The 27,818-nt window shown below is 33.8% G+C and overlaps 1 protein-coding gene across 1 annotated transcript; it reads left to right on the forward strand.

The window, feature by feature from the left end:
* The first annotated feature begins 227 nt into the window (after positions 1-227).
* Positions 228-27,818, forward strand: LOC144970096 (kinesin-like protein KIF3A). Its single transcript, XM_078909318.1, has 17 exons — positions 228-413; positions 2,123-2,224; positions 3,095-3,263; positions 4,100-4,244; positions 5,512-5,596; positions 7,859-7,964; positions 9,425-9,564; positions 10,103-10,300; positions 10,998-11,172; positions 11,539-11,634; positions 19,143-19,302; positions 20,672-20,852; positions 21,814-21,924; positions 22,698-22,823; positions 23,233-23,355; positions 23,997-24,139; positions 24,982-27,818. Exons 1-17 carry the CDS (start codon positions 408-410, stop codon positions 25,019-25,021), a joined length of 2,106 nt encoding a protein of 701 aa, XP_078765444.1. The 5' UTR covers positions 228-407; the 3' UTR covers positions 25,022-27,818.

The following is a 27,818-nucleotide window of genomic DNA, read 5'->3' on the forward strand; positions in this document are numbered from 1 at the left end:
ATAATAAGACACCCGAGTTTCGAGTTTTCAGTTATCAAGTGACAAAATACACCCGAGTTTCGAATTATCTGGTGATAAAATACACCCGAGTTTCGGATGTTGATTTATCTGCGGGTGTCGAACGACGTTCACTGAAACTTAAATAAAATGCGAATCGTTTTTGAAACGACAGACGTTCTTCTCTTTATGAAGTTTAGAACTTCAAGCCCTTTCTTTTGCGCATGCTCATTGCTGCATATTTATGTTAACTACCACCGTTATGATTGATATATTGACTGCTAGAGTCAGAAATATTTACTTATTTTCATTATCATTAACCCAACGATTTCAGTTTTAATTTGAAAACAGGGAGTCATTATCAGTGTATTTCGTATAGCACCAGGTGCAACCGTCATTTCCGTCCAAAGATGCCGGTAAGTCAAGTGACATACCAGATTAAGATTGATTGATTCACTCTCTTTACTTTACTTTACTTTAGTACTTTACTTTCCTCACTTCTCAACTGTGTGCAATTGTAACCAAAATGTTTGATATTTCAACTCGTAGGACTAATACGAGTATTTTGGTTTACAGTTTCTGGAACATATACAATCTAAATACAGTGACAAAAATTCAAGCTGATCGATATGCAATGTAGATCAATCAATCAAATCTTACTCGTGACTTGATTTTATATACTGACCTGAAGTCTGAAGATTTTTATTTTATTTTTAATAAGACTCTAACCACTAACACTAGAGACAGAGAGGGTTTCCTTGGGGAGGCCTTCCACACGCTCTTTGAGTGGCAAGAGAACAAACCCAAGTACTCCTTTAACCTTAAAAGAAAAAGAAAACCCCTTACCTTCATCAACTAATCCTAACATGAAAAAATATAAACCCCAGGACCTTTAAGATAAAAACTCCAAGGACTGTTGTTTGTCCTACCTTTCAATACCTTCAATACTTCAACGACAATGAAGATCCAAAATAAATTAAACTTTTACCAATCAATCAAGGTTTGTTCTAGTGTTCTACAGCTTTTAAAATGCTATATACTAAAAAACAAAACAAAAACAAATTGAATAAATAAACATCAGGCAAAGATCCATGGTTAGTTAAAATAACAATTTAAAGTGAATCTACTGGAGTAATGTTCGGAAAGTATCCCTTTCCTTTTATTTTACGACTTGAAGTGACTAGATATAGCTCTAATAGAGCGACACCTAACACAACACTTCAATTCAATTCAAAGGTTTATTTTAGGCAATTGCCAATATGAACCATGCATTTACATATAATTTCAAATTAATACAGGTAGAAGGTGTTACTGTTCCTGGTATGTAGACAGAAATTCACAGTCCTGGGTCCTCAGTGGGTCAGGAAAATGGGAAAAAGTTGGGAATTCAGTGTTGACTGAGATATCCAAAGACCTATCATTCAATATTACAGTTTCACACCCATTCATTTAAGTTTTTTTTATCATTCTTTACTTCACAAAATGAGATCTAATTCCTAATTATTATCTTTTATTTTCTTAGTAATTTTTTTCATGTCAATGACAATCTCTCTCATAGATTTGATGAACTTTCTTTTTTTTTTTTTCACAAACATCACAAGTAGTATAAATTGCCAGCTAAGAAATCAAGAGCTTTGCCATTGGTATTAAACCAAACACATACGATGATCTCTCTCCATCTCTTTCACTCTCTCTTTCTCCTCTCTCTCTCTCTCTCTCTCTCTCTCTCTCTCACTCTCTCACTCTTTCTCTACATTTATTTCCTTATCCCCCCTATCTCTTTCTCTCTATCCATCTATCTGTAAAATAAATAAATAAAATTCCCTTTATTCATCCCATAGGGGAAATTATTCTCTAGGGTCTATTCCAAGGGGAGACTGGAATAACATTCGTGTTTTGTCGTCAGCGCAGGGGCTGTGATCGAACTCGGTACCTTTCCGATATGAAGCAAAGACCGTACCGCTGAGCCACGCTGACCCTATGATGGACTTGGTCATGATTTATGTTTGATTTATATCCTTTGGTAATTACTAAGCACAAGCCGGACTGAACAGAATTTTTTGTTGTTTTTGTATTTGTTTTTTGTTTCTAAATTTGACTTTTAAAAATTAAATTTCACCTGCAGGAAAAGACTAGCATGAAAGATGTGGATAACGTGAGAGTGGTGGTGAGGGCTAGGCCTATCAATGACAAGGAGAAAGAAACAAACTGCAAGGAAGTTGTCAAGGTATACGATTCATTTTATGTCTCATTTCCATTATATATATGTGTGTCCAAATTGGTTGAGGCATGTTGGGGAGTCGGAAGTTACTTAATGTGCCCTCTGTCAACTACCTACAGGATGTCTATTGAGGTGCTCAGTTAGATTTGGACTGAAAATGTCTTCAAATATCAATCTTCTGTCATTTTCATTTCTTTAACTATTCAAACTGTAAAACTTTTGGACAGTGTCCAACATGACACAAAAAAATGATGCTTCTGCAGTGAGATTCAAAATAATGCTTGATAAAAAATTAATCGATATAGTTGTGATAAATTGCAACACAAAGGGTATTCACAGGTCAGGTTGTCTATGTAACCCTTTATATGATATAATATGATATAATACTTTATCAACATCAATAAATGTCATGCCTATATTCAAAAATTAATTAAATTGCCAGAGAAACAAATAATCCAACGTCTTTAAGTAATTAAGATTTATTTTTTATAATTGATCTTATATTTTTTTCTGCTCTCTAAACAAAATTTAAAATTTGTGAACCATTGTGAACTTTGTAATAATGAACTTGTTGAACAAATTTGGTTAGAAAGTCAAAATTATCAGGATTAAGAAAGTTTTAAAAATTTAATTTTGGGAAACAAAACTCTCCCTCCTTAATGAGGTCATTTAATTTATTAGAAATCTTAAATATCTAAAATAAATGTTTTAGCATTAGGTTCATCCAGAAATAAAATTATTTTTCTTGTTCACTTTTGAACACTTTAACTTGTTTAACCTTCTTCCTACACACAAGCAATCGTTAGAGGAAATACAGAATGTTTCAAATGAAGTATACAACTGAAATGAAAATGATGACCATAATAACGTTTTCAGGTTGAGGAAATGAGAGGGACTATCACAGTTAAAAACCCAGACGCACCTGCCTCAGAGCCCCCAAAGACTTTCACATTTGACATTGTGTTTGCCCCAAATTGTAAGCAGGTGGATGTCTATAACAAGGTAGCACGGCCTGTGGTGGACTGTGTACTAGAGGGATACAATGGTATGGCCCATATTTTATATAGTCTCTCTCTCTCTCTCTCTCTCTCTCTCTATCTCTCTCTCTCTCTCTCTCTCTCTCTCTATCTCTCTCTCTCTCTCTCTCTCTCTCTATCTCTCTCTCTCTCTCTCTCTCTCTATCTCTCTCTCTCTCTCTCTTTCTCTCTCTCTCTCTCTCTCTCTGTCCCTCCCTCTCTACCTCTCTCCCTCTCTCTCTCATTCACTCTCTTTCATATTATTGACATTGGTAACTGTTATGTATTGAGGTTTAGAGCAGATGTCTGTATACACCATGAAAAGATAATAGAGAAAGAAAGAGACTCAAGAAACTTTGTTACATTTTAACATTGATAGGACAAGTTTTGCCACATACTTACAAATCAAACATACTAAAGCTGTTAAAAAAGTAAAATTAAATGATCAGTCTATGAATAGATCATATAGATTTTGAGAGGAAATGATAAGATTCTCTGATTTCATCTCTTTGAAAAAATTGTCTGAGCTCTATAGTAGAGCATTGATGTGAAGAACAATTTCAGGCAGAAAAAGCAGTTCTTTATATCAATAGTTCTTTATATCAGGAGAAATAATAGGGGGAGAATGTGGGCCACAGACATACCTTTGTTATTATCATACATTCATTCCAGGCGTATACATTGTAAGTGTGCTCAGTTGTATTTTAACAACAAGACTGAAAACACCCATAGCTTGATATAATTTCAAATGGCTGGATAAACATGTAACATTTAAAACAAAATTGTTTTCACCAATAACATTCATTTTTTTCAGCAATATTATGTTGTTTAACCCCCCCCCCCCCCCCCCCCACCCATATTTCAGGTACCATTTTTGCATATGGCCAGACGGGTACTGGGAAGACTTACACCATGGAAGGTGTAAGGGCCATTCCAGAGAAAAGGGGGATCATTCCAAATTCATTTGCTCACATTTTTGGACATATAGCAAAGGCAGAGGGAGACACAAAGTAAGTGGAAACAGTTGCTATTATTGCTGAACAAAAAAAAGAAAATTAAGAAAGAAATTAAATGGATATTTATAACGTGCTTTTCCACATTTTATTTTTTCATACTTAGATACTGTTAATAATGCTTATTTCCCTAGAAAGAAAAAAAAAATCCATTTCATAGAATACACATATTATCTAATGTGTCCTTTATTAGCACTCTTCCAATGTCCATCACTGTCTATAGGCCTGTACTCATTCACTCCCAAGTTGAATGGGGTAACTTATGTAAAGACCTTACCCAAGGACACAATACTCAGAGATCCTGTCAATATTAATCCACACACAAGCACACATATACTCACACAAACACACACATACACACACACACACACACACACACACACACACACACGTGCACACACATACACAATATTTTTGCATATGCAATATTTATTTTATTTTTACATTATAAGACAAGTTCTTTGAAAGGTATTATTGCTTGTAAAGTTTTACTCGAAGAATTCCAAGTTTCTCTGTCTAGTAATTTGTAGTTGCATTGCTATTACCTGTGTCTGTTACCCATTCCATAATTTGGCTCACCATTGGAGCATTTTATTTATATTTTGGCAATCATATCCCACCATTTCCTGTGGCCCTTGGGTTTTCATTCAAAGCAAGCTCAATCTAAATCTCTGTCCTCCATACATCTGTAGGGCAGTTTTCAACAAGATATGAAGTGAGTAGAACAGCAGTTTTCACAAGGCTCGATGATTGGTTGCCATTCCGATATCATTTTTATTTAATTTATTAATTAAATTAATTAATTTATTTATTTATTTATTATTTTACTTTTTTATCAATCAAAAACAACCTATGTTGGCTTAGGATCAAATCGTAGACAGAATTGCTGTTAATTTTTAAAATGTGTAAAATCCAGAATTAGCTTTATGTGCAACTGAAGCACCAAGAGGATAAGTAAAGTAAAGTAAGTAAAACCCAGATTGGATTTTGACTTTTTTTGAGTTAATAAATTCATACATTTTACTTTTATTATGTTGTTTAGTGTTTTTTTCCCCCTAAAATATGAAAGCGAAAAATTTGGACTAGGCATGCTAAGAAATGGGAAATATGTTTTAGCACTGTATTGTTCACATCTTTTCACATTCTTGGTATGCTTTTTTTCATTATGTTTTATCTTATATTTCATCTTATCTTATTCAAGGCTGAATATAGGACTTATCCTTTAAATGCCTTTTACTTTGTATTATTTTTTTTTCCTCAACAGGTTTCTTGTAAGAGTTTCGTATTTAGAAATTTACAATGAAGAAGTCAGAGATCTCCTAGCAAAAGACCAACAACACAGATTAGAGGTAATGTTGATACACCTCCCACCAGCTCCCTTACCCCCTTCCACTTCATCTACTTCAACCTTTTGTTATGTCAGGATGACCAGAATGCAATAAAATATCTGAATTTAAAGCCAAAAAGATCAAAGTGATGAAATTGATGCCGATTGCAGTATAGTATATATCTATTCTTTTGAAAAGTTTTTAAAAAGGATTGGATGTCAAATTGTTCCGTGCAGCTCATGCCAATGAGCACAAATATTACTGGCGAATTTAAAAGATATTTTTTTTTTAAAAGATTGATATATGAGTAACTTGTACTATCACCCGCAGAATCAAATAATTAATCAGAAAATTCGCTCGGGAATCATGATCAGTCCTTTGACGCTGGGAATCGTCATCTGGCCACCCTTTTAATCTTTTTTTTTTCAATCAAATTTTACAATTTATTTAGATGATAAATTCCATTTTCAGCATCTTGTTTACTCTGACATTGTACCAAGTTGAGGTATAAGGTCATAGATGGATAATGGCCAATAACTTCTACAATGGCCAAGAATTTAGATAATGACTGTGAAGAACATGTTTTTCTTCAACATATCATGGTCGTTTAAGAGTTATGGTCATAGTCTACAGTTTTATATTACATACATTTTGATAAAACCAACTCCTCCCGACCACAAACATTGGTTGACTTTAAGTAAGGTTGACTTTATGCATTGTTAATGGAACTCATTTAAGCTAAAGAATAGAAAATTTGAGACCAACCAATAAGAGGTATTGCCTTTAAATCTTTAAGATTCAACCCGACAAAAACCGACAACGACATAATATTCATGGGCGGGGTTGTCAAGACTGGCCTCAGTAAGTAAAATCCAATCGTTGTGAAGGAAATGACAGGCCCTGTCAATGTCGCAGGATGTTTTCAGCTTTGATTTTTATAAATTTGCCGACAGACAATAAAATATGTTGTAGAAATTGCGATTTAAATCCTATTTTATTTGCGAGTGAAAATCATTGACATTGCACTTTGTTTGGTAAAAATCGGGGGAAAATTACGTCTTTGGTGATGAAAATGACTTCGATAACATTTTTTGTAAATTAAAAAAATATTATGAATAATTTATAACTCCCTTATTTGTGGGGCGCTTTTGTCATTCGTGGTATCAATTTTATTGTAATAAAGAGATAGGAACTTCAGAGTTATTTATTCTGATCCTAAATTATTACTTTGTAATTTTAGCACTAAGAAAAGTAGTTGGTAAATAAATTTGGTGCACTCTTTGATCGACCGCCAACGTCATTCGTGTAGAATTGTGAGTCACACGCTATCTATCCAGATGGCCGAAACGACGCTTCTCGCCGTCGATGTATTACGCTATTGTTACGCAAGGAATATAACACCTTTTTGAGTAGGCCTAAAAGCTAAAATCTAAAAGTAAAAAATATAATTCTGAGGAATTTGAAAGTCACATTGTTGAAATCTGCTTGAAAAAAGAAGAAAATTGGTCCTTATTTCAGAAAAATGGGTTGAAAACCAACTGTTTTACGAATAAATTTGATTTTAAAAATTGCTTTTGTTTATTTTAGCTTTTTTTAGTAACTTTTTTATTTATCGGCCGATTTTCTTGATTTTTATATCATTGTTTATATCTCAATGAGACGAGATCAGTGATATACTTTGTTTGTTTCAAATGTAACTAGAACATAATTTGGCTTTTTTACCTATCAACCATGCCTGGATAATTTATTCAACAGCATGGAGATTGTGACGCCACTATGGGATCAGCGTCTTCCACTGTTTCAGCAATGACTCAGTGTATTGTTGACGGCTGTTGACACGTGAGCTGTCAGAACGACCAACCGTTGAAGGGTCAAGATTCTCAATAGCCAATCGTTCTTCGATAAAAAAAACTTAAGAACTCACGAGAACAAAAGTTTGAAATGTGGTGATGGACGGACCTATTAAATCGTTTCTGGGCGGAGTTTAGTCATGAGTGACTGTAGAAAACGAAAAGGCGACTGCAGATATCAAAGGGTAGGGTTATATCATCAAAGGATGTCTACATGATTGACATGACCATATAGGGAAATCATTATCTACTCCCCCAAAAATAATCTGAACACGAGAGGGTTAAGCAGAAGTCGACTTAAAGAGTGTTGATTTTATGCAGATTCCACTGTCTTTTTTTTTTTTTACTTAACTTTTATCTTTCTTTTTCTGTATATTGATTTATTGTATTATCATAATTTAAAAAAAAAAAAAAATCAAATTTCCCTGGCCAGGTGAAAGAGAGACCAGATGTGGGTGTGTATGTGAAAGACCTGTCAGCCTTTGTTGTCAACAATGCAGATGACATGGACCGAATCATGACCCTTGGAAACAAAAATCGTACGTGATATTATGTAATTGCTGGGCTGCTTGTGGCTAAAGACCATACTTTGAACATAAATGATATGACAACTTCAAAGAAATAAGGGCAAAAAATAAATGTTAAAAGTTAATTTTTTAAAGGATCAAATGCCTCCTTAATCAGAAAAAGGTCACACATTGAATATCTTTTTGAAATATGAGAGCACCTCATCAAAACTTTACTTTCCACTTCCACATTCTTTGGGGGGTGGGGGTCCTGATAGCTCAGTAAAGCACTCGCTTTAGAAGCAAAGGGATAGAGATCGATCCCAGGTGCAGTCAAGTTTTTTTCTGCCTCCCACCCCCTGTCCAAGCAGCAGTGATTGGGTAGCTGGGTCTGTTAGATCTGGTGGAGATTACTTTGCTATAGAAAAGCTTCCGATAAAGAAGGTAGTAAGCAAATTGTTATTGTCTATTTTATGCTATAGAAAGCGGGTTTAACTCTGGCTCCATGGGCCTAATGGCTCTGAAGGACTACTACCTGCTCCAAATTCTTTAAATGCAGTTTTTGGCCTCTGACTTACTCAAATTTTCATATATTATGCATTGGTCTTGACAGCTCAGCTAGAAGAGCCTTTTCCTCACAAGCAAAAAGACAAGTATTTGTCTGGGATGCAGAGGAGTTTTTTTCTGGGTCTGTTAGATGTGATGAAAAATACTTTGCGATGAGAACTGCTATCCTTGTTACTGTCAGTTTAACATTGTAAAAACTGGAATATACTCAAGTTCCTTGTGCTCTACGGTTTGAATGACTGATTTAATTATGGGAGGATACGGAAATAGCCTCTTGTTTTGTGTGCTTTTTGAGGTCTTGTTAAATGAATTTTTGTTTTCAATATACTCTGAGGTGGGATAACTTAGGCCATCTTCTACAAATACGTTACTGCTGATTCAAAAATTATTCTTAACACTATGTGGCTATGTGGTCTAGTGGTATGACACTCGCTTTCAGATCGGAAGGTCCTGGGTTCGAGCCTCACTCAGCGCATAGTTGAGTCCTTGGAAAAGGCTCTTCACTCATATTCTCTGACCATACTCAAGTGTAAAATGAATACCTGGCCGTTAACAGTGTTGTCTGTCGGAAATAAATTGTAATATCACCTAACAGGCATCATGTCTCGTTCTATGTGTTATGTGTTGCTGTTGGTCAGGGACCCCTTGTAAAGCGCTATGAACACGTTTAGTGGATATTGCGCTATATGAAAATCTCAAGCACAAGTTTTTTTAAAAAGCTGATTTTGGTTTTCTTTTCTTCGGTTATATCTCATTGACAACACTTTAAGATTTATTTCACCCCAACTTATGGTACAGTTTATTTTTTCCAAGTAATAAGAAGAAAAAAAATGAACAAAACAGATTAAAAACAACTGAATAATCTCATTATATGTATTAGTTTTAAAACTAAGAGCATCATCAAATAATTTTAAAATGTTTTTCAGGTTCAGTCGGGTCCACCAACATGAATCTCCACAGTTCTCGTTCCCATGCCATATTCACAGTGACTGTTGAGTGCAGTGAGAAGGGACCAGACGGCGAGCAACACGTCAGAGTGGGAAAACTCCATCTTGTTGATTTAGCCGTAAGGATTTTTGTCTCTTTTATGAATGAAGACGAAGACTGGATCCTAGGATTAAGTGTCACCTGTACAAATATATCCTTCAGAGCCATTAGGCCCATGAAGCCAGAGTTTATCCAGGTTTCTATAGTACAAAACAGACAATAGCACTTGCTTACTAACCTTTGGATAGGACGCTAGTCTATTGTAAAGAACTTTCCACCAGATCTAACAAATACAGCTACCCAATCACTACCAGCTGGACAAGGGGGCCAACAGCACCTGGGATTGATCTCAGTCCCTTTGCTTGATCATCGAACAGCATTATCATCATCATCATTATCATCATCATCATCATCATCATCATCATCATCATCACAACCTTCCTTATTTGCCATCAGCATCCTTCTCTTTCACGATTCCCCATATCACCATCACCATCCTCGTCATTCCCTTTATTTGTTGACTCTGATAAGAACCCAAAATTGTATCAAGCTAAAATAAACTAAAGCTGACTTGTTTTTATAAAAATATATTATATTTTTCTCATCATCACCATCAGGGATCTGAGAGGCAAGCCAAGACTGGTGCTACAGGACAGCGACTGAAAGAGGCCACCAAGATCAATCTTTCCTTGTCCACTCTCGGTAATGTCATTTCCTCCTTGGTTGACGGGAAGTCTACTCACATCCCGTACAGAAACTCTAAATTAACGCGTTTGCTACAAGATTCACTGGGTGGAAACTCCAAAACTGTCATGGTCAGTTCTTTTTTCTTTCTTTTCTTTTCTTTTTTTTTTTAATTGTGATTTTAATTCAGTCTCTTCTTAATTTTAAAAAGGATACTTTTTTTTTATTATCCGTATCTTCTAAATACCATTTATGCCTCTTGGAGGAAACTCCAAAACTCATGGTTCAATTTTTATTTTGTAATTCCAATTTCTTCTTTATTTTTTTCATTTTTTTCTATTACATCTTCTAAATAAATAAAACTTTTGACCTTTGATTTTATCTACAACAATATACAATAAGTTACATGCAAGATCCTTTTACATAGTTTTGCTTGGTTCACTTACAGATGGTTAAAACGCCATCTCCCCACCTGCACTACACTAATAACCACACACTGATGGTCTTGTAAAGCTTAAAGGATATGTTGTTTTGTTTTGTTTTTTTGACCCAGCAACTGATTTATTTTATTTATTTATTAACTTTTTTTTCTTTTTTTTATTCATTCATTCATTCATTTATTGATTGACTTATTATTTGTTTCTTTCTTTATTTATTTATTATTAATGATAACATGAGTTATCATGAGAGGTTGCAGTTTATAGAATCTTTGCCATTGATTTGCAGTATATGGAATATCAATTTTTTTCTTTATTACTTTTATGTTGATCAAGTTAATGTCAATTGAATCATGGAATATGTTTTGCATGCGTTCTGATTTGTTCTCAGGTTGCTAACATTGGTCCTGTGGATTACAACTATGACGAGTCAATCAGCACTCTAAGATATGCCAACAGGGCCAAGAACATCAAGAACAGAGCCAAGATCAACGAGGACCCCAAGGATGCTCTACTGAGACAGTTCCAAAAGGAGATTGATGACCTCAAAAAACAACTGGAGGACGGTGAGTCTTAGGACTGTTGAGTTTAATTTTTTAATTTTAATTTTTTTTTTTTTTTTTGTTTGTTATCAGGAATAGGTTTATTTTTTTAAAGAAGTTGATTGGGAATGTTACAGTTGTAGTTGTTTTTGCGGTTGTTATTTGTTGTTGTTGGTGATGACAGTGATGGTATTGTCACTGTTGATTTTGTTGTTGTTGTTGTTGCATTATTATTATTTTATTATTGTTATCATCATCAACATCATCCTCCTCATCATCATACTACTACAACTACAGCATTCTTCATTTTGAATTCAATCATCATACTATTGGCCATTTTTCAATTGCTCGAATGTCAAAACACTCAGTGTATGCATTCTAATCTATCAGGAGTGACTGATGACGAAGGTAGTGAGGACGAGTCAGGATCTGAGGAGGAAATTGTAGACGAGAACGGAGTCAAGAGAAGAGTTCGTAAGAAGAAAGGTAGGCTTTGTAAAATTTCTTTTTGTTTAAGTTTCACCTCTACAATTAGCTTTCATTTAACCTCTCAATTAGAATGTATAAGAAATAACATGTCTATAAGAAAAAGAAATTATTCATCTTTTAATTAATGATGGTAATAAATTCTTTCAGACCCCAAATTTCTCTATTTAATTGGTGTGATTTAAGATACGTTTTTATAAAAATAAACATTGATGTAATGCAATACAATGCGATACAATACCTAATAAGAGCTAAATTAGTGTGGCCTTTGGTGCCTTGTCTCAGTTATAAGAAACTGATATGCATTAGTATGATCTAAAATACAGGATATCAATTATAAAATGTACATGAATTAATCATCAAATTCAAACTGAGGCGATCTAATTCCTTATCAACACAGTTCTTAAAAACATTGACTTTCCTCGCAGTTCTTGGAGAGAGTTCCAAATATCTATGGTTCTGAAAACCAAGCATCAATCATTTTACATTGCATTTACTGCAGCATTTTTGTAAACCGTAAGATGTGATTTCAGTTTAGAATAAAATGAAACTGACTCTGCAAAGACACTATTCAATTGGGTTTAAAGTTTAATACCCATAGATAATTAATATAACATTTCTATAGAGCATATCCACAATTGACAATGCTCAATGCATTTCACAAGCTGGCCATATGGAACCAAACGTCCCGTCCATTTCATACAGTTCAAGTCACCCATTAGGATCTTATTTTACTGGCATTCTGACAATATCCATCATTTCTTAAAGTCGGGGTACTCATTCATATGCAAGTCAAATGGGACAATATATTATGTAAAATGCCTTATCCGAGTTTTTCAATCATTGACACCCATCTGGTCACTGACCACACTCAACATTGCTAGATTTTGTTACAAGCCGATTTCTCTTGTGTCATTGAGCCACGGATGCTGGAGGTTCATCACAATAACCCAGAATATCACATTATCTCGTCATTTTTTATGAGTATCTCATCCGTTGTATTAAATTAGATCCAATTGACGATAATAATTGTCATTTGTTATTACATTCCTTTGCAAATTCTCCCTCTCTGAGTGTAGAAGACGACGGTGAGTTTTTTTGGGGTATTTTTTTGCGTGATGATGCAATGCAACATTAATTTTTTATCAGCGATGTGTTTTATTATTCTGGTTTTGGTTACCTCTATTACTTACATGTGCTGTACTATTATCACTCTGCTTGGATTCAAGGGGCATAATTATTATATATGTATCTTTGTTGATTTCATGTGAATGGATGGTCATTGAAATATGTGACCCATCATCTCAAAATGGTATTCTCTCGGAATGAACTAGATAAAGAAGATAAAGTATAATGTCAAAATGATTAAAATTAGGAAATTTAATTCACTGAAGCCTAACACCGACTGTCTTGGTATTTGACTGTGGCTACTTTCACCCCATCATTATTTTTCATTTTTCTGAGACAAATTATATACATTTTATAAAAGCTACTATTTTTAATCTTTGCATGTTACTAGTAGTTGAATAAAACTATATACAGATCAAATTTCTGTTTTATTGAGCAACTGAGTATATTTCTTTTTCAATTTTGAAAATCACCAAAAATCTTAAGGAAGATAGAGGGATAGGTTTGAGTGAGTTAATTTTTTATTTTATTTAATAAACTAAAAAATTCAATCAAAGTCATTTATTTTGACTCAAAATTCAGTTTTAAACATCAGGTTCATCCCGACCTAATAGTGTTTTGAGATAATTGGTGACGTATTATTGCCAATGTACTGCTATGAAAGATACCAATTGCTTGATTTTTGTGTATTTTATAGTTGGCAGATTGTTTTATTCTTTGCTTTTGTGCATTTTTTTATGACAAAAAACCCGACTACGAAGATAGATAGTGAGTTCCATGTTGGAGTGTTATTGCAATAATGCTTCAATTTTTTTTCTTCTAATGACTCTGAATCTGAATGTTACTCGAATTCGTCTCAATTCTTTGTATTTCTATTCCTGTGCGGAAAGAGTTGTTGAATGTGGCAGCCATTGTTGGTGTTTAGGCTGAAGTAGTTTGACGTCATGAAAACACAGAGCACATTGCTACCCATATGTTGATGGGTTGAAGGAATCATTGTTTTGCGATTTGAATGCTAAGAATCAATTTTTTTTTTAATATTAAAAAACACCCGACACACTTCAATGAAGAGGGCACTTCAATTGGTATCTTCCATATATCATATATGTGACCCATTGTTTCAAAATTGTATAATGTTGGGATAAACAAGATTCTAAAAAGTCAAATTAAATCTAAACGGATCAAAAACATGACATCTTGGTTTGTAGTATTCTAGAATAACATTTATATTTTTTTCTATAAAACATAAACTCATTCTAAGTTTGACATATTTGGTTATAAATTCAATTATCAGCACCTTAATCATCTCGACATAATACCGTTTTGAGACAGTGGGTCACATATAACCTTCAGCTTTCATTGCATCATGTCATAACAATATTCCTGTTTTATACTTATTGCATTATTATGTCTCTTGCACGTCAACAATATAAACATGTCAAAGTGGATACTAAGCTCCTAGAAGCTTTGGAGTGGAAAAAGGAATCTAGAAACATGAATACAGTTTTTTTTTAAAAGAACAAAATATCAAATACGGAACGTTTCAGGTTCAAAATCCCTCAAGCTGTAAGGGTTTAGAGCTTGAAATATTTCGTGTTTAGTATTTTGTTCTTTGTAGAAGCTATTACATTAATTTATTTCGAGCAAAAATAGATATAACCGTTTCGAAAAAGAGCAAAATACCAAACACGCAATGTTTTGGGCTCAAAACCTTCCTTCAGGCAATAGCAAAACATCACTTAAAATTCAGACATTTTGTCCAGATTTTGTGTGATATATTAATTTTTTATTGTTTTTCTTATTGGCTGAAGAAGGGTTTTGAGCTCGAAACTTTGTCGTTTATTTATTTATTTATTTATTTTTTGAAAGATCTTATAATCATTTTTATTCATGACTTTTTAAAGTCCAGAGCTTCTATCAGCTTCATAACACTATATTCATTTTTGTACATGGTATTTTTACAATACAGAGATAAAATACATGACAATGTTGCCTGGAGCTCTGAATCCAAAAGAAGATTTTATTGAGCTTCAAGTAGAGCAAACACAGACGAAATTTGACAATTATAATTTTCCCTAAATCAAAATGCAAACTTAATAATGATTAGTGAAGGCAAAATTAGAAGAAGAAAAAAACAAAGAAGAAAAAAATGCATATTGCAAAAATATATTTTAATTTTTTCACCCTCATTTTGTCCAAGTTTTCTAGGAATTATTTTGATTGCAATGAAGTGGAAGTCTTAAAGATCAATTTTGATTCAGGTTAATGTCTTAATAAAGTTTTTTATATTCGTTTTTTTTTTCCATGCTAGGAGTCCATAGCAATAACTTTAAGAATTTAAACTTGAATATTATGTAACTCCCACTTTGTTACTTTTTGGCGGCTTTGGTCCAATGCTACTGTTGAGATCAGATCATTTTTCATAGTGATTCAAAAGATAATAAACCATTCCTGAAATAATTTGGAACACCAGTTTCTATATAGTAGTGCCCTTCTGAAATCAAGTTTTTGTCTTCTTTTAACCTTTTGCTAATCATGAGATGTTTTGAGGCATCAAAAAAAAAAAAAAAAGAGAGAGAAATTCAACGATGTTTATCTGGAATGATCAGTTAAATGGGTTGAAATCTACATCCATATCATTGAGGTAGTCACTTGGTAAATTTGGATCATTCTTATTTGTAATATTGTACAATTGCTCCAAGGACAGACATCATATTCAGTTATAGCATTGTTCGTCTTCATTTTGGGACAGCTTTGGGAGAAAAATAAGAAAGTATCGTTTTTCATCTATCTGCCATGTTAACCTTTTGCATTGTGGTGATAATGACCTTTAATTTTTCTGTATTTAAAAAAAGATATTGTATGTATGATACGAAGGGAAAGTCAAATGGTGTTTTGTTTTGTTATATTTCAACTTTTATTTTTATTTCTGCACTCTCATTTATTTATTTTGTGTCTAAAGGAATTGTTTTGTTTTTCTTTTGTTTTTTGTTTTTGTTTTTTTACTTGTTTCATTCATTTTTGTTCTTAAAGGTATATGCTCTTTTTTAAATATTATATCATGTGCTAATCCTAAAGGGATGGTGATGGCTCTTTGCATTTTGTATTCTGCATACATGTTGGTTTGTCACTATTGCATAGGTAACATTGAATGCTGATAATTCATCTACTATTTCTATTTTATTTGTGCCATGTGTTTCATGTGTACGCACACCATTTAAAAACATGATACCATGGGCTCTGATTATCAGACTTCGTTGATTCTGTTTGCACAAATACATGCATATTAGAAGTAGAAGGCACTTTGATGAAATAGTTTAGTGTTTGACCAATGTGGATGGAATCCTATAGTATTGATTGGATAAAACATTGCATTTTACCCAAAGAATTTGGTTCCAGTCCCGCATTTAGCATTCTATTTGTGCCTGGGGAAAAATTAGACCAAGCAAAATTTCCCTGCAAGGGAGGGTCATGTTTGACTCATTTCTTTTATTTATTATCTTCTGATAGATTCTTTTGATTTTATGTGTTTTATCGGGACGAATATCTACAGAATCAAATTGAGCAAATCTGGAGTCCAGTGGAATCCCGATAAAATCAACACCTCCAGACCAGAAGGATTGGTTGACTTTAAGCAAGGTTGACTTTTATCCATTATCAATGGAATACACTAAGATAAAGAACAGACAATTTGAGACCAACAAGAGGTGTTGACTTTAAGTAGACATTGATTTTAAGAGTGTTGACTTTATGCGGATTCCATTGCAACTGTCCAGCAAAGACTCAACTCTAAGTGATGATGATCTAAAAAGTGAAAAATCGCAAAATTTGAGACTTTTACTCAGCCACGCTATTATGAATCCCAACCCTATCCATTTCAGTTAACGAAAATATGATTTAGAGGATATACACGATATATCACTAAGAATATCGACAGAAATCACCCATACAATCCAAGTGAGCAACTTTTTCACTGTATTTCCCAAGGAAAAAAGAAATACATCATCAGTGCTCTGACCAGAGTGCAGGTTTCAGATTAATAATGAGAAAAATAGGGTATGGAGAAGCGCCAGATGAAAACAGAGAATAAAAAGTCACAGGGTCAGTGCCAAACTCGGGATCCAATTGACAGCTCGCTGTCCTCTCTCTCCCAGCCAGGCGGAGGGTATCGTATCAATTGGATCTTGAGTTGGCACTGACCCAGTGACTTTTTATTCTCTTTTTTTTATCATCTGGCACTTCTCCATACCCTATTTTTCTCATCATTATTGATACAAGTGCCCGCTCCACACTTTATCTGAGGTTTCAGATTATCATTCTTCTCTTTTCACCACTATATACAATCTATACCGTGTGTTGTCTAAACTGTCAAGATATATTGTCAAAGATTATTTACACCCATGTAGATTATTTGTGAAATGAATGATATTAAACATAATTTTTTTTGTGTTGTCATGGTAATAGATGATATATTTTCTTTTATCGAATAAGGACTTAGTCTCACAAATTTAAAACTACCGTCATACTACCTAAGTGTCTGACTGTTGAGAAACAAACAAGGAAAACGATTATACAGACAAGATGAGATTATATATTAAAAGATTATTGTACTCTACATTAGTAATTTCGAACAAGTTCCCAATGCCACTGTACAATATAGGGAATATGCATTGGGAACAAGTTCAAAATTTTAAAGACAGCAGTTCAAGAATAATTTTTCTATACTTTACAATTTATACATATATCATCATACACCCTGCAATGACCTCATCCAAAATGTTTCTTATCAAAATATATTCCTTTTAACTCCAATTGGTTCTCGAATTTGAAGATTTTACCTGAAGAATTATCATTGTAGTCAAGATATCATTAGTATTTGTATTAGTGTTTTGGCAATTGTTTTGGAAAAGAATTGATGTGATCGGAATAATATTATAGTGGATTGAATTGAAATAATATTGTTTTGTTATTTTTGTTGGATATAATCACTTTCGTGAAAGCATAGAAATCCTTAATTGACAAATTATACAACATGGCATGGTAAAGGGAAAGCTTTCAAGTCTCCTCAAGAACAATAAGAAGGATGATGAATATTACAGTATTTGAATCTATGTAGATTTGCTTTTCTATTTTTATTTCACCGTACTGAATGAGATTCTGAGATTATTATTATTATTTTTTTTTAATAGAAGGGTTTGCTAATATTGCTTGTCTCTAGCAACCTTCAAATAGATTGAATGTCTTTTCTGAAGTTTTATCGAAGAATTGAAGAGAAAGTTAGTGCAGCTAGGTGTGGTCTTGTAATATGACACTTGCTTTCAGATTGGAAGGTCTAGGGTTTGAGTCCCGCTCTTAGTGATGCATAATTTAGGCCTTGGAAATTTATGTTTATCATGTTATATATATTTTTTCTTTCTGAATGCTAATATTGAATAAGAGCTTTTGATAAAAGGAATTTAGGGTGTAAATTCCCATTTTATAAAAATATATTTTTTCCAACACGAATGACTGGTGGGGTTTTTTGGGGGGGGCCTCAGGGGGGGGGTCCTGATAGCTCAGTTGGTAGAGCACTCGCGTCACATGTAAAGGGACCGAGATCGATCCCTGATGCAGTCGAGACCTTTTTCTGATCCCCCCATCTAGCCAGCAGTGAATGGGTAGTTGGGTCTGTTAGATCTGGTGGAAAGTGCTTTGCGAAAGACTAGTGTCCTATCAAAAGGATAGCAAGCAGTTGCTATTGTCCGTTTCATGCTATAGAAACCGGGATAAACTCCGGCTCTATGGGCCTAATGGCTCTGAAGGACTACTTTTTTTTTTTTTTTTCTCTTGAATAAAGATACTCATCAATCTTGCTCCCATTTTTTGCTTACTTCTCATTTTATAGTTGGGATTAAAATGATTGCATGCATGATTTCTACCAGGTAAGACCTCAATGATCCCTAGTCAAAAGTGGAAATAAAATCCTATGCCCATCAATTGGTTGTTGCTATCAGCCCGGTTTTCTTCACTCATTATCTATTGCCCTATTTTAGCGACTGGAAATACTTTGATTATATTTCATTCGTCCATAATGATATCCAATGTAGTTTATTAAACGATAAAGTAACAGGCATTTTATCTTATTTTCTCATGGTCCACCATCCCCCCTTTATTTATTTTTCTTTCTCTGCTTTCTCGCCTCTCCCTCCCTCCCACTTTTTATTTCAGGTTTTTTTTTTTTTAAATCTTTTTTTTTTTTTTTTTGTTACAAAACAATTGTTCCAGTTATGAACTTATTGTCAACAATTCTTTACATTTTAGTTTTTCTTAATGCAAATTCATGGTTTACCACAATTTTAGGTCAAATTAAAAAAAAAAATTATTATTCGACTCACTTATAGGAGGCAAACGTCACATTTCCAAGGAGAAAATGGTTGAGATCCAGGCAAAGATTGAGGAAGATCGTCGTTTGTTGGAGTCCAAGAAGGGAATGGCAGAGGAAGAGAGAAACAAAGTAAAATCTGACTTGGACAAGAAGGAAGGTGAACTGAAGAAATACCAGTAAGTCAAGGGGCGCCTTGGGGTATGAGCGCGTGCATATATGTGTATTGGGGGGGGGGGGGGGGGGGGGGGGGTATTCCTAAACTCTGTTCGGCTATGTGGTCTTGTGGTATGACTCTCGCTTTCGGATCGGAAGGTCCTGGTTTTGAGCCTTGCTCGGCTCATAGTTTAGTATTTGGAAAAGGCACTTTACTCACATTCTCTCACCATACTCAGGTGTAAAATGAGTACCTGGTCATTAACAGCGTTGTCTCTGTCAGGAAAAAATTGCAATATCGCCTAACAGATGTCATGTCCCCGTTCTACATGTTACGTGTTGCTGTTTGTCAGGGATCCCTTGTGAAGCGCTTTGAGCACGTTTAGTGGATAGTGCGCTACATTACAGTTCAATTTTTAATAACTCAATGGTAGAGCACATGCATCACAAACGAAGGGGCTGATATCAATCTCCGGTGCAGTTGAATGGTTTTTTTTTCGGACCCCCATGTCCACCTAATATTTTTGTAAATCTGTCAGAAACTACTGTGCAATAAACTAGTATCCTATCCAAAGGGAAGCAAACAATAATATCAATGTAAAGGATTATTAGGATATTTCTATAAAGCTTTATGCCTAGACCTCAAAGAGATCAATATAATAATATAGCTTTAAAAGTAGATAATAATAATAATAATAATAATAATAATAATAATAACAACAACAACAACAACAACAACAACAACAACAACAACAACAACAACAACAACAACAACAACAACAACAACAACCACAATGATAATAATAATAATAATAATAATAATAATAATAATAATAATAATAATAATAATAATAATAATAATAATAATAATCCTTCCATATGGAATATGAATTTTTAGTCAGAAATATTCGATTTGTATTAAGATTGTTGAAGAGAATGAAAATGCAAAAATCAATAAATAAATTAATAAATAATAACATGTATATTTCTGATCAATTTGATTTAAAATTCCCTTTTCAGCGTCTGATTCAATCCAAAATGATACCAGATTGGGCCATTGGGTTACAAATGATAAGACTTTATGAAAAGCAAGACTTTGGCTTCCTTATCATCCAATCGAGAGGCCTCAGCTACCTCTTTAATTATCTCTATGAATTCCTTCTACAGTCCAGTCTTTTGCTGTGGATGCTAATGTCAGAAGATTTTCCTTTGATTTTAGTTCTTGGTTATTTTGAAGGCGTTTTAGGTCTCTATTTAGGACAGTCTGAATTGACTTGGGTGGTCTGCCCCTATATTATTTCTTGTGTGCAGATGGGTTGAAAAAAGTATTCGTGTATATAAGGCTTTATATTAGAAGTTTTATAATGATTCATTTTATTTTTATCAATCAAGGGATGAACAAGAACAACTCAAACAGAAGCTGTCTATGATTGAGAAGAAAATCATAGTTGGTGGTGAAAACTTGCTGGAAAAGGCAGAGGAGCAAGAACGGCTCTTGGAAGAAAGTGCCAAGGAGTTGGAAGCAAGGAAGGAGAAGGAAGAAGAACTTCAAAAAGCTCTAGAGGAAAAAGAGGTAGAGTTGTTGTTTTTTTTTTTTTACAGTTGTCATCGATATAACATATTCATTACTGTTTTGTTTTTAAAAATTTGTAATCTAATATTCTGTTTCTTTTTTTTTAAATTGTTTTCTTTAAGATAACAGCAGTAGCAGTCATTTTTTTAATTGACTTAGGAGCTAGATTGCTGAGTCGATAATGTATTGTACTATCTTTGAAGAACCAAGGTTTGAAGTTCTTCCCTTTGGCAATAAAGTTAAAGTGATAGAAGCATGCATAGGTATTACATACGACCTCAATCTCGTATATGACAGATGAAACGGATGCCAAAAAGTGCATTTAAAGTTAGATTAATCTGAAATCTGAAATTTTTTTTTTTTTTCACATTAATGAAACCCTATCCATTCTCCTTAATCAAACCTATAAACGGGGATGCCAAATGTCAAGTTTTTTTCCGACTTTTTCCGTTTTTATTCACACCTTATTTCACACCTCAGCAGCTTTTCCTGTCTCCACTGAAGGTCCTTCTCCTTAAGACAGAAATAATATTATTGAAATAGATGCAACAAAGGCCCCATACACGTGTAAAGGAAAGGGGGGAGTTAAGAGAGATGTTTTTGTTTGTTCATTTACAAGGTTCGTTGTAGGTGAGATGTGATTCTTCCACTCATTTTCATTAAAAAAAAAAAAAAAAACAACCAAAAAACATTTGGCATCCCTGAATAAATTTAATCCAATTCTCTTATTTTGTCATTAAATTCATTCATCATCTATATTATCCTGACATAAAGGGACAGCCTCTCTCCTCTTTTACCCGTCTACCTATTATTTGTTAGTTGACTCTGTGACCAATCGTCAGATGAAACACAAAAGGGTTTTATGTATTGGTGAATCATGTTGGGCTATAGGTCTCATTACAAATTGATGCCCAGATTGAGAATGCTAATGTGATGTATGTTTTTTTTTTCCTATTTACAGCAAGAGAGATTGGATATAGAGGAGAAATACTCCAGTTTACAGGAGGAGGTCGCTGGGAAGACCAAGAAACTCAAACGTGTCTGGACTATGTTGATGCAGGCAAAATCCGAGGTAGGGAAATTGGGATGGAAGGTGTAAGAGATGGTAAAAGGTATAGAAATGGATAATATGCAGTGCAACGATGTGTACGTTGAAATTTTTTTTTTTTTAAAGAAAACAATTTGCACACAGAATCTCTAAAATTAGGAATACGATTTTAAACATGGGAGACAACTGTTTTAACTATTGAGAATAGGATAAACTATATTAATCACAAGTAATTACCCTGCTTTCTCCCCGTTTTATCAATAACTTGAACCCGATAAATATAAATAATATGATTCATTCTTTCTGGGTTTTTTTTTCCCATTTTAGGTTGGGGAGTGATCAGTGCTTGGGATGTTGGGAATTGGGGATAGGGTGATAGAACATTTTAATGTTGGGGGGGGCGGAGACCTCCCTCTCTCTCTCTGTCTCTCTCTCTCTCTCTCTCTCTCTCTCTCTCTCTCTCTCTCTCTCTCTCTCTCTCTCTCTCTCTCTCTCTTTGTCTACCTATCTATCTATCTGTCTATCTATCTATTTTCCCCCTCCCCCTCTCTTTCTCTCTCTCTCTCTCACTATCTATTTATCCATCTCTCTCTCTCTCTCTCTCTCTCTCTCTCTCTCTCTCTCTCTCCCTCTCTCTCTCTCTCTCTTAACAAACAATATTTGGACCAATTTTATTTTTATATTAATAGTTCTAACTGCTTTAGTTTAAGTTTTGTTGTTGAAAGACACAGATAATTTTTTTTTTTTTTTTAACAGTGAAAAGATGGCCATGACTGATTTTTTTTTCTCCCTAACAGATTGCGGATGTTCAGCAAGAACACCAGCGAGAAATGGAAGGTTTGTTAGAGAACGTCAGACAGCTGAGTAGAGACTTAAAGTTACAGATGACAATTATAGACAGTTTTATACCTCCAGACTATCAGGTTTGTCAGCGGTTTTGTCACTTTGATTCATGTCAATCAAGAATTTTCAATGTTTTATCAGTTAAGGCCTGTCTAAGGTAACTCAACTGGTGTAAGACTGAAGTCACATGCAAAATAGATTTCCCTCATTCGTCTACATGGGGGAGGTGGGGGAGAGAGAGAGAGAGAGAGAGAGAGAGAGAGAGAGAGAGAGAGAGAGAGAGAGAGAGAGAGAGAGAGAGAGAGAGAGAGAGAGAGAGAGAGAGTCTATTTATATTTCTAAAGAGCGTTTATAAATGTGATCAAAGAACTTTACAAGACATATTACTGTGGTAAAAAAAAATATGCATGCCAATTTGATTTTAGTCAATTACAAGGAAACTTGATACATTTAATTTTTTTTTAAATTTAAAAATTAAATTGAATTCAGGATATGATAGAACAAAATGTCCAGTGGAACGACGATATAGGAGAGTGGCAGTTGAGATGTGTGGCTTATACAGGCAACAACATGCGGAAACAAACACCCCAGCCAGAGAAAGAGAATGACAAGGTGAATGCCAATCTGTAACTTTTGTCTTATTTATAGTCCACTTTCTTTTCCATTTATGGATTGGAAAAGTTAACAATATTTTAAATTTCCTGAATTCAACATGAAAAGATATAAATTAGGTTGATTGCCCATCACCCATTCATGTGATCACAAGAGACTTTAAAAAAAAAACAAAAAAAAAAGCGCACACAAATACCCTAGCTGTTATACTGAGAGGTTGTGCCCGTTAGCTCAGTTGGTAGATCAATTGCTTCACATACAAAAGGACCGAGGTTGAATCTGAGTGAAGTCAAGATTTTGTTATGACCCCTCCCCCTGTCCGAAGGGTAGCAAGCAATTACAATTGCCCGTTTCATGATATAGAATCCAAGATAAACACAGGCTCTATTGGCCTAATGGATCTGAAGGACTATTTTTACTTTTTATACAGAGCAGTATCCACTTGATGTCTTCAAAGAGAAAAAAATGATTTTAATAGATCTTCTTCATGTTATTTTAATCTCCTGATAACAATGTAATTTGTGAAGTATCACAGATTTTGTAATAAGGAGAACATCCAAGCTTTTCTTCATTAAAAATAAAACAGGAGTGTAACACCTGCGTTAAAAAACATTCACTTTTCAATCTAAATAAATTTCCAGACAAATGGAGTGGACCTGAGTCATGTGTACCTGGCCTACACAAAGGAAGGAGAAATGGAAGCCATGAAGCCTTCAAAGTCTGCTAAAGGAAACAAATCTGGACGTCCCAAAACAGCTGGTAACAGACCCAAAAGCTCCAAAAAGTAAGCTTGATTTTTCCTTTCTTCTGTTCTGTCATTTTGTATTTTTATTGAGGTAACTGATACATTTTTTTTTTCAATTTAGACATTTTCTCCAAATTTTGAAATCGCTAACTATATTGCAGACCTCATCAATCACATTTCTCTAAATTTTTTCTGATTTTGTTCATCTCTGTTCTTGAGACCCCCTTAAATTTCCTCCGTCAACCAGTCACACACTTATTCTCCTACCTCTTATTCCTTTGATATTTCATATCAGGATTTTTTTCCACAACAAATTTGATACATTTGTGACTTAGTAATCTTATATAATAACATCTTATTCTGATTACTTTAAAGGTAGTGAGCTATTTACTAATCTGAGAGAATACCTGTGCCTTTCATACTTATCTTTCTATTATAGATTTAAAAGTGTTTCAATGTCCGTAATTCTTGTCACATTAAAAAAAGAAAAAAGAAATTTCTAGCTTTTACAAGAGATGTTTCATTGAAATAGTAAAACAACCGATAATTCTAATAAGAAAAAAAAAACAAAAAACAAAAAACAAAAAAAAAAAAACTAAATGTAAATTGAGTGATGGTCCACTGTATTAACTTGTGGAAACTATGGATTTTTAACACGTCCCGCAAATGCCGCCCCGCCCCTCCCCTCAGAAAAAGAATAAACAGACCCCCAAAAATATCAAGGGAGATAACTGTAATCATCTTTTTTCATAGTGAGTCATTAGTTATCTCTTGTTATTCTTTTTGAGGTAAATATGCTGACTTATATTTTTACCATTTATTGTCAGATACGGTACTATTCATAACTTTATGATTTTGTCCATGTTTTTGTTTCTTTTTAGGAAACGCAAAGATGCCAGTATTGACGGATTGCTGCAATGACTCCTGACCTGGTTTGTGTTATTGGTTGTTTTCAAGGCATTGCTTCTGTACGACTGCCTGGAGGAAAGAACCATGGACACCTTTCACATCATATCACAATACACCATTGGGATTTAGAGAGAGATACTAAGCTGCTAGAGCTCTGGGCTATAAAAAGGAATGAACCAAAAATGAATATAACAGCCATGAAAAATAATAAAATGTGACCTATCACATCAAAAGAGTTTTATGTCGAGATGACTAAGGTGCTAAAATTGAATTTATAGTAAAAAATATCAGACTTGGATTACATTTATAAGTTTTGTTGAGAAGAATGAATACAGTGTTTGAATTGTAAAAACCAAGATTTTGTGATTTTGATCAATTTGGCTTTAATTTTGATTTTTAGCATCTGGATCACCTGCCATAGTACCATTTTGAAACGATGGGTAACAAATATCAAACAGAAAACCTTTTGGGCTCAAAACCCATCTTCAGCTGAGAGATTTAGAGACTTCTTTGTTCTTAACAAATGATATTCGTGATGGAAAGCTAATATATCTTTTTAGCATAAAGTAAGAGTTAAGAATATGTAATTTTGTCTTGACAGACTTTCCTAACAGCTGAAATGACAACATTCAAACAATTTATAATTTATACCTATAACATATCAGAAAAGACTATAATAAAGATATGAAGAGATAACAATTATTTATATTATTAAAAAAAAAAATTCAAACCCAATTACAATCAATGGTTTAATTCACCAATCAAATTCAGTATCACTGACAATTATGTTATATGAATAAGAGGATTGATTTATGAATATATTTTTGGTTTTATTTTTATAATAATAAGAAAAGCACTTAAGAACAAAAGTTTTACATTAGTAATATTTTTGGGGTACATTTTGTATTGTTTTATCGCCAACTTCTATTTTTGTGATTAGATCCAATAGTGTCAGGCTATTGGACAAAGATACAGAGATTAAAGTTTGTCAGTTTTTATGGCCACTTGGTGAACTGTTTAGAATTGTTGTGTTTTTAATTTATTAATTATTTATTTATTTATTTCCCACTACGTTTTTATATTGGAGAGATATCAAAATTAGAAATGACAATTTTTAACCTAATGAAAAATGTCTCCAAACATCTGTGATATATTTGTATAATTACCATACAGCAAACTTTTATGGCTTGTCTCATTGTCTTTGAATTGTATATAAAATGATATATTTTTCACGGAATTTGATCCACACAGTCCCATCTGAGATCTAGTAAACTGTCTGTAATCTAGTATTAGTTTATCCACTAATTCAGAGTTTGACAGTGGGGACACAGTGGATCCCTCTTCGTTTCTTTTTTTCAGTTCAATTTTCTGTTCATTAAGTTTATCCAATGGTTATGAATTAAAATAAGATATGTATAAATATTATAACATTTTCTTTATGTATTCTCTGGGGAAATCTTTTGTTCTGGGACTATTTTGAAAAAGAGATTAAGAAACCTCAGGCTACCGCAGTAACTGTGCAGCACTGTAAAGTGAGCAAAAGAGGTTGTCTCTAGCTTATGGAAAAATCGAGTTACCCGCTGGAGGCAGGACTCGAAACTAGCTCCTCTAAATTAAATGCAATGCTTTAGCCACTCGACCATTTCATCAGATTCCTGGCAGTAGACTGTAGCAAACTTGGTTTAGATGTCAATGCAAAACCTAGGGATCCTTTGGAGTGCTGAGACGATGTTAGGGACCATCCAAGGCCCTCTATACTGCCCATGACAAAACCCATTTTTTTTCATTTTGGTTAGTAAGCTTTTTACTTCAAAATATTGATGGATTAAAATGCCTCTCAAGCCTATTAATGGTGTTAAACCCGAGTTTTCGTGAAACCTTGGCATTGAGACTGTTTGACAGCTTGAGGGCCAGTCATTTTAATACAAGTAATGAACAAAAATGAATATATAACAGTTTCGAAAAAGTACAATATAACAAAGACGGAATGTTTCAGGCTTGAAACCCTTCTTCAGTCAATAAAAAAAAGCAAAAACAAACATTATTATATCACTTAAAATCCTGACAGACTGTCTGGAATTTAAGGCATGTATACATGTTTTTTAAAATTGTTTTTGTTATTCGCTGAAGAAGGGTTTTGAGCCCGAAACATTCCATGTTTGGTATTTTGATAAATTTCGACGCTGTTATATTCATGTTTGTTCATAACTTATTCCAATCCACAGCTTCTAACAGCTAATTTTCACTCTTTTAATCCAATGATATTTGACGTAAAAGTTTTCTGGAGGAAAAGATGTTCTTATTTTTAAAAGAAATGGTTTGATCAGAATAGGGCAGTTCACACTCACACAATCATTTTTATTTGACTTAATCCGTCCATTGCGATTACAGGTACAATGTTTGTTCAAGGCTTGGCCTCCTAGTTGTGACTCACACCAATGTATTTTTTCCTAATTCATTCATAATTTAACCAGTTAAACGCCGTACTCTGGAAGAACTCGTATTGTAAAATTTGGCCAGAAAACTCGTCCTTCAAATATCGATCAATTTAAATGACCCTCATCTTGGCAAAAACTCTCAAATCTGAGATATCGTGAAGTCTTTAATAATCTCCCAGGTTTGAGAGTTTTTTCGAGATGAGGGTCATTTAATTTGATCGATATTTGAAGGACGAATTTTCTGGCCAAAGTTTTAAATACAAGTTTTTCCAGGGTACCGTAGTTAACTGGTTAATGATGGCTACGTTGTATATTTTGATATAATGACAGGTTGCATAAAGATAATTAAAATTGTGTCCAAAGATAAATCA

This window comes from Berghia stephanieae, chromosome 4, assembly GCF_034508935.2.
Source record: "Berghia stephanieae isolate SIO BIC M18660-M18661 chromosome 4, UCSD_Bste_1.3, whole genome shotgun sequence".
In the NCBI taxonomy this organism is placed as follows: Eukaryota; Metazoa; Mollusca; class Gastropoda; order Nudibranchia; family Aeolidiidae; genus Berghia; species Berghia stephanieae.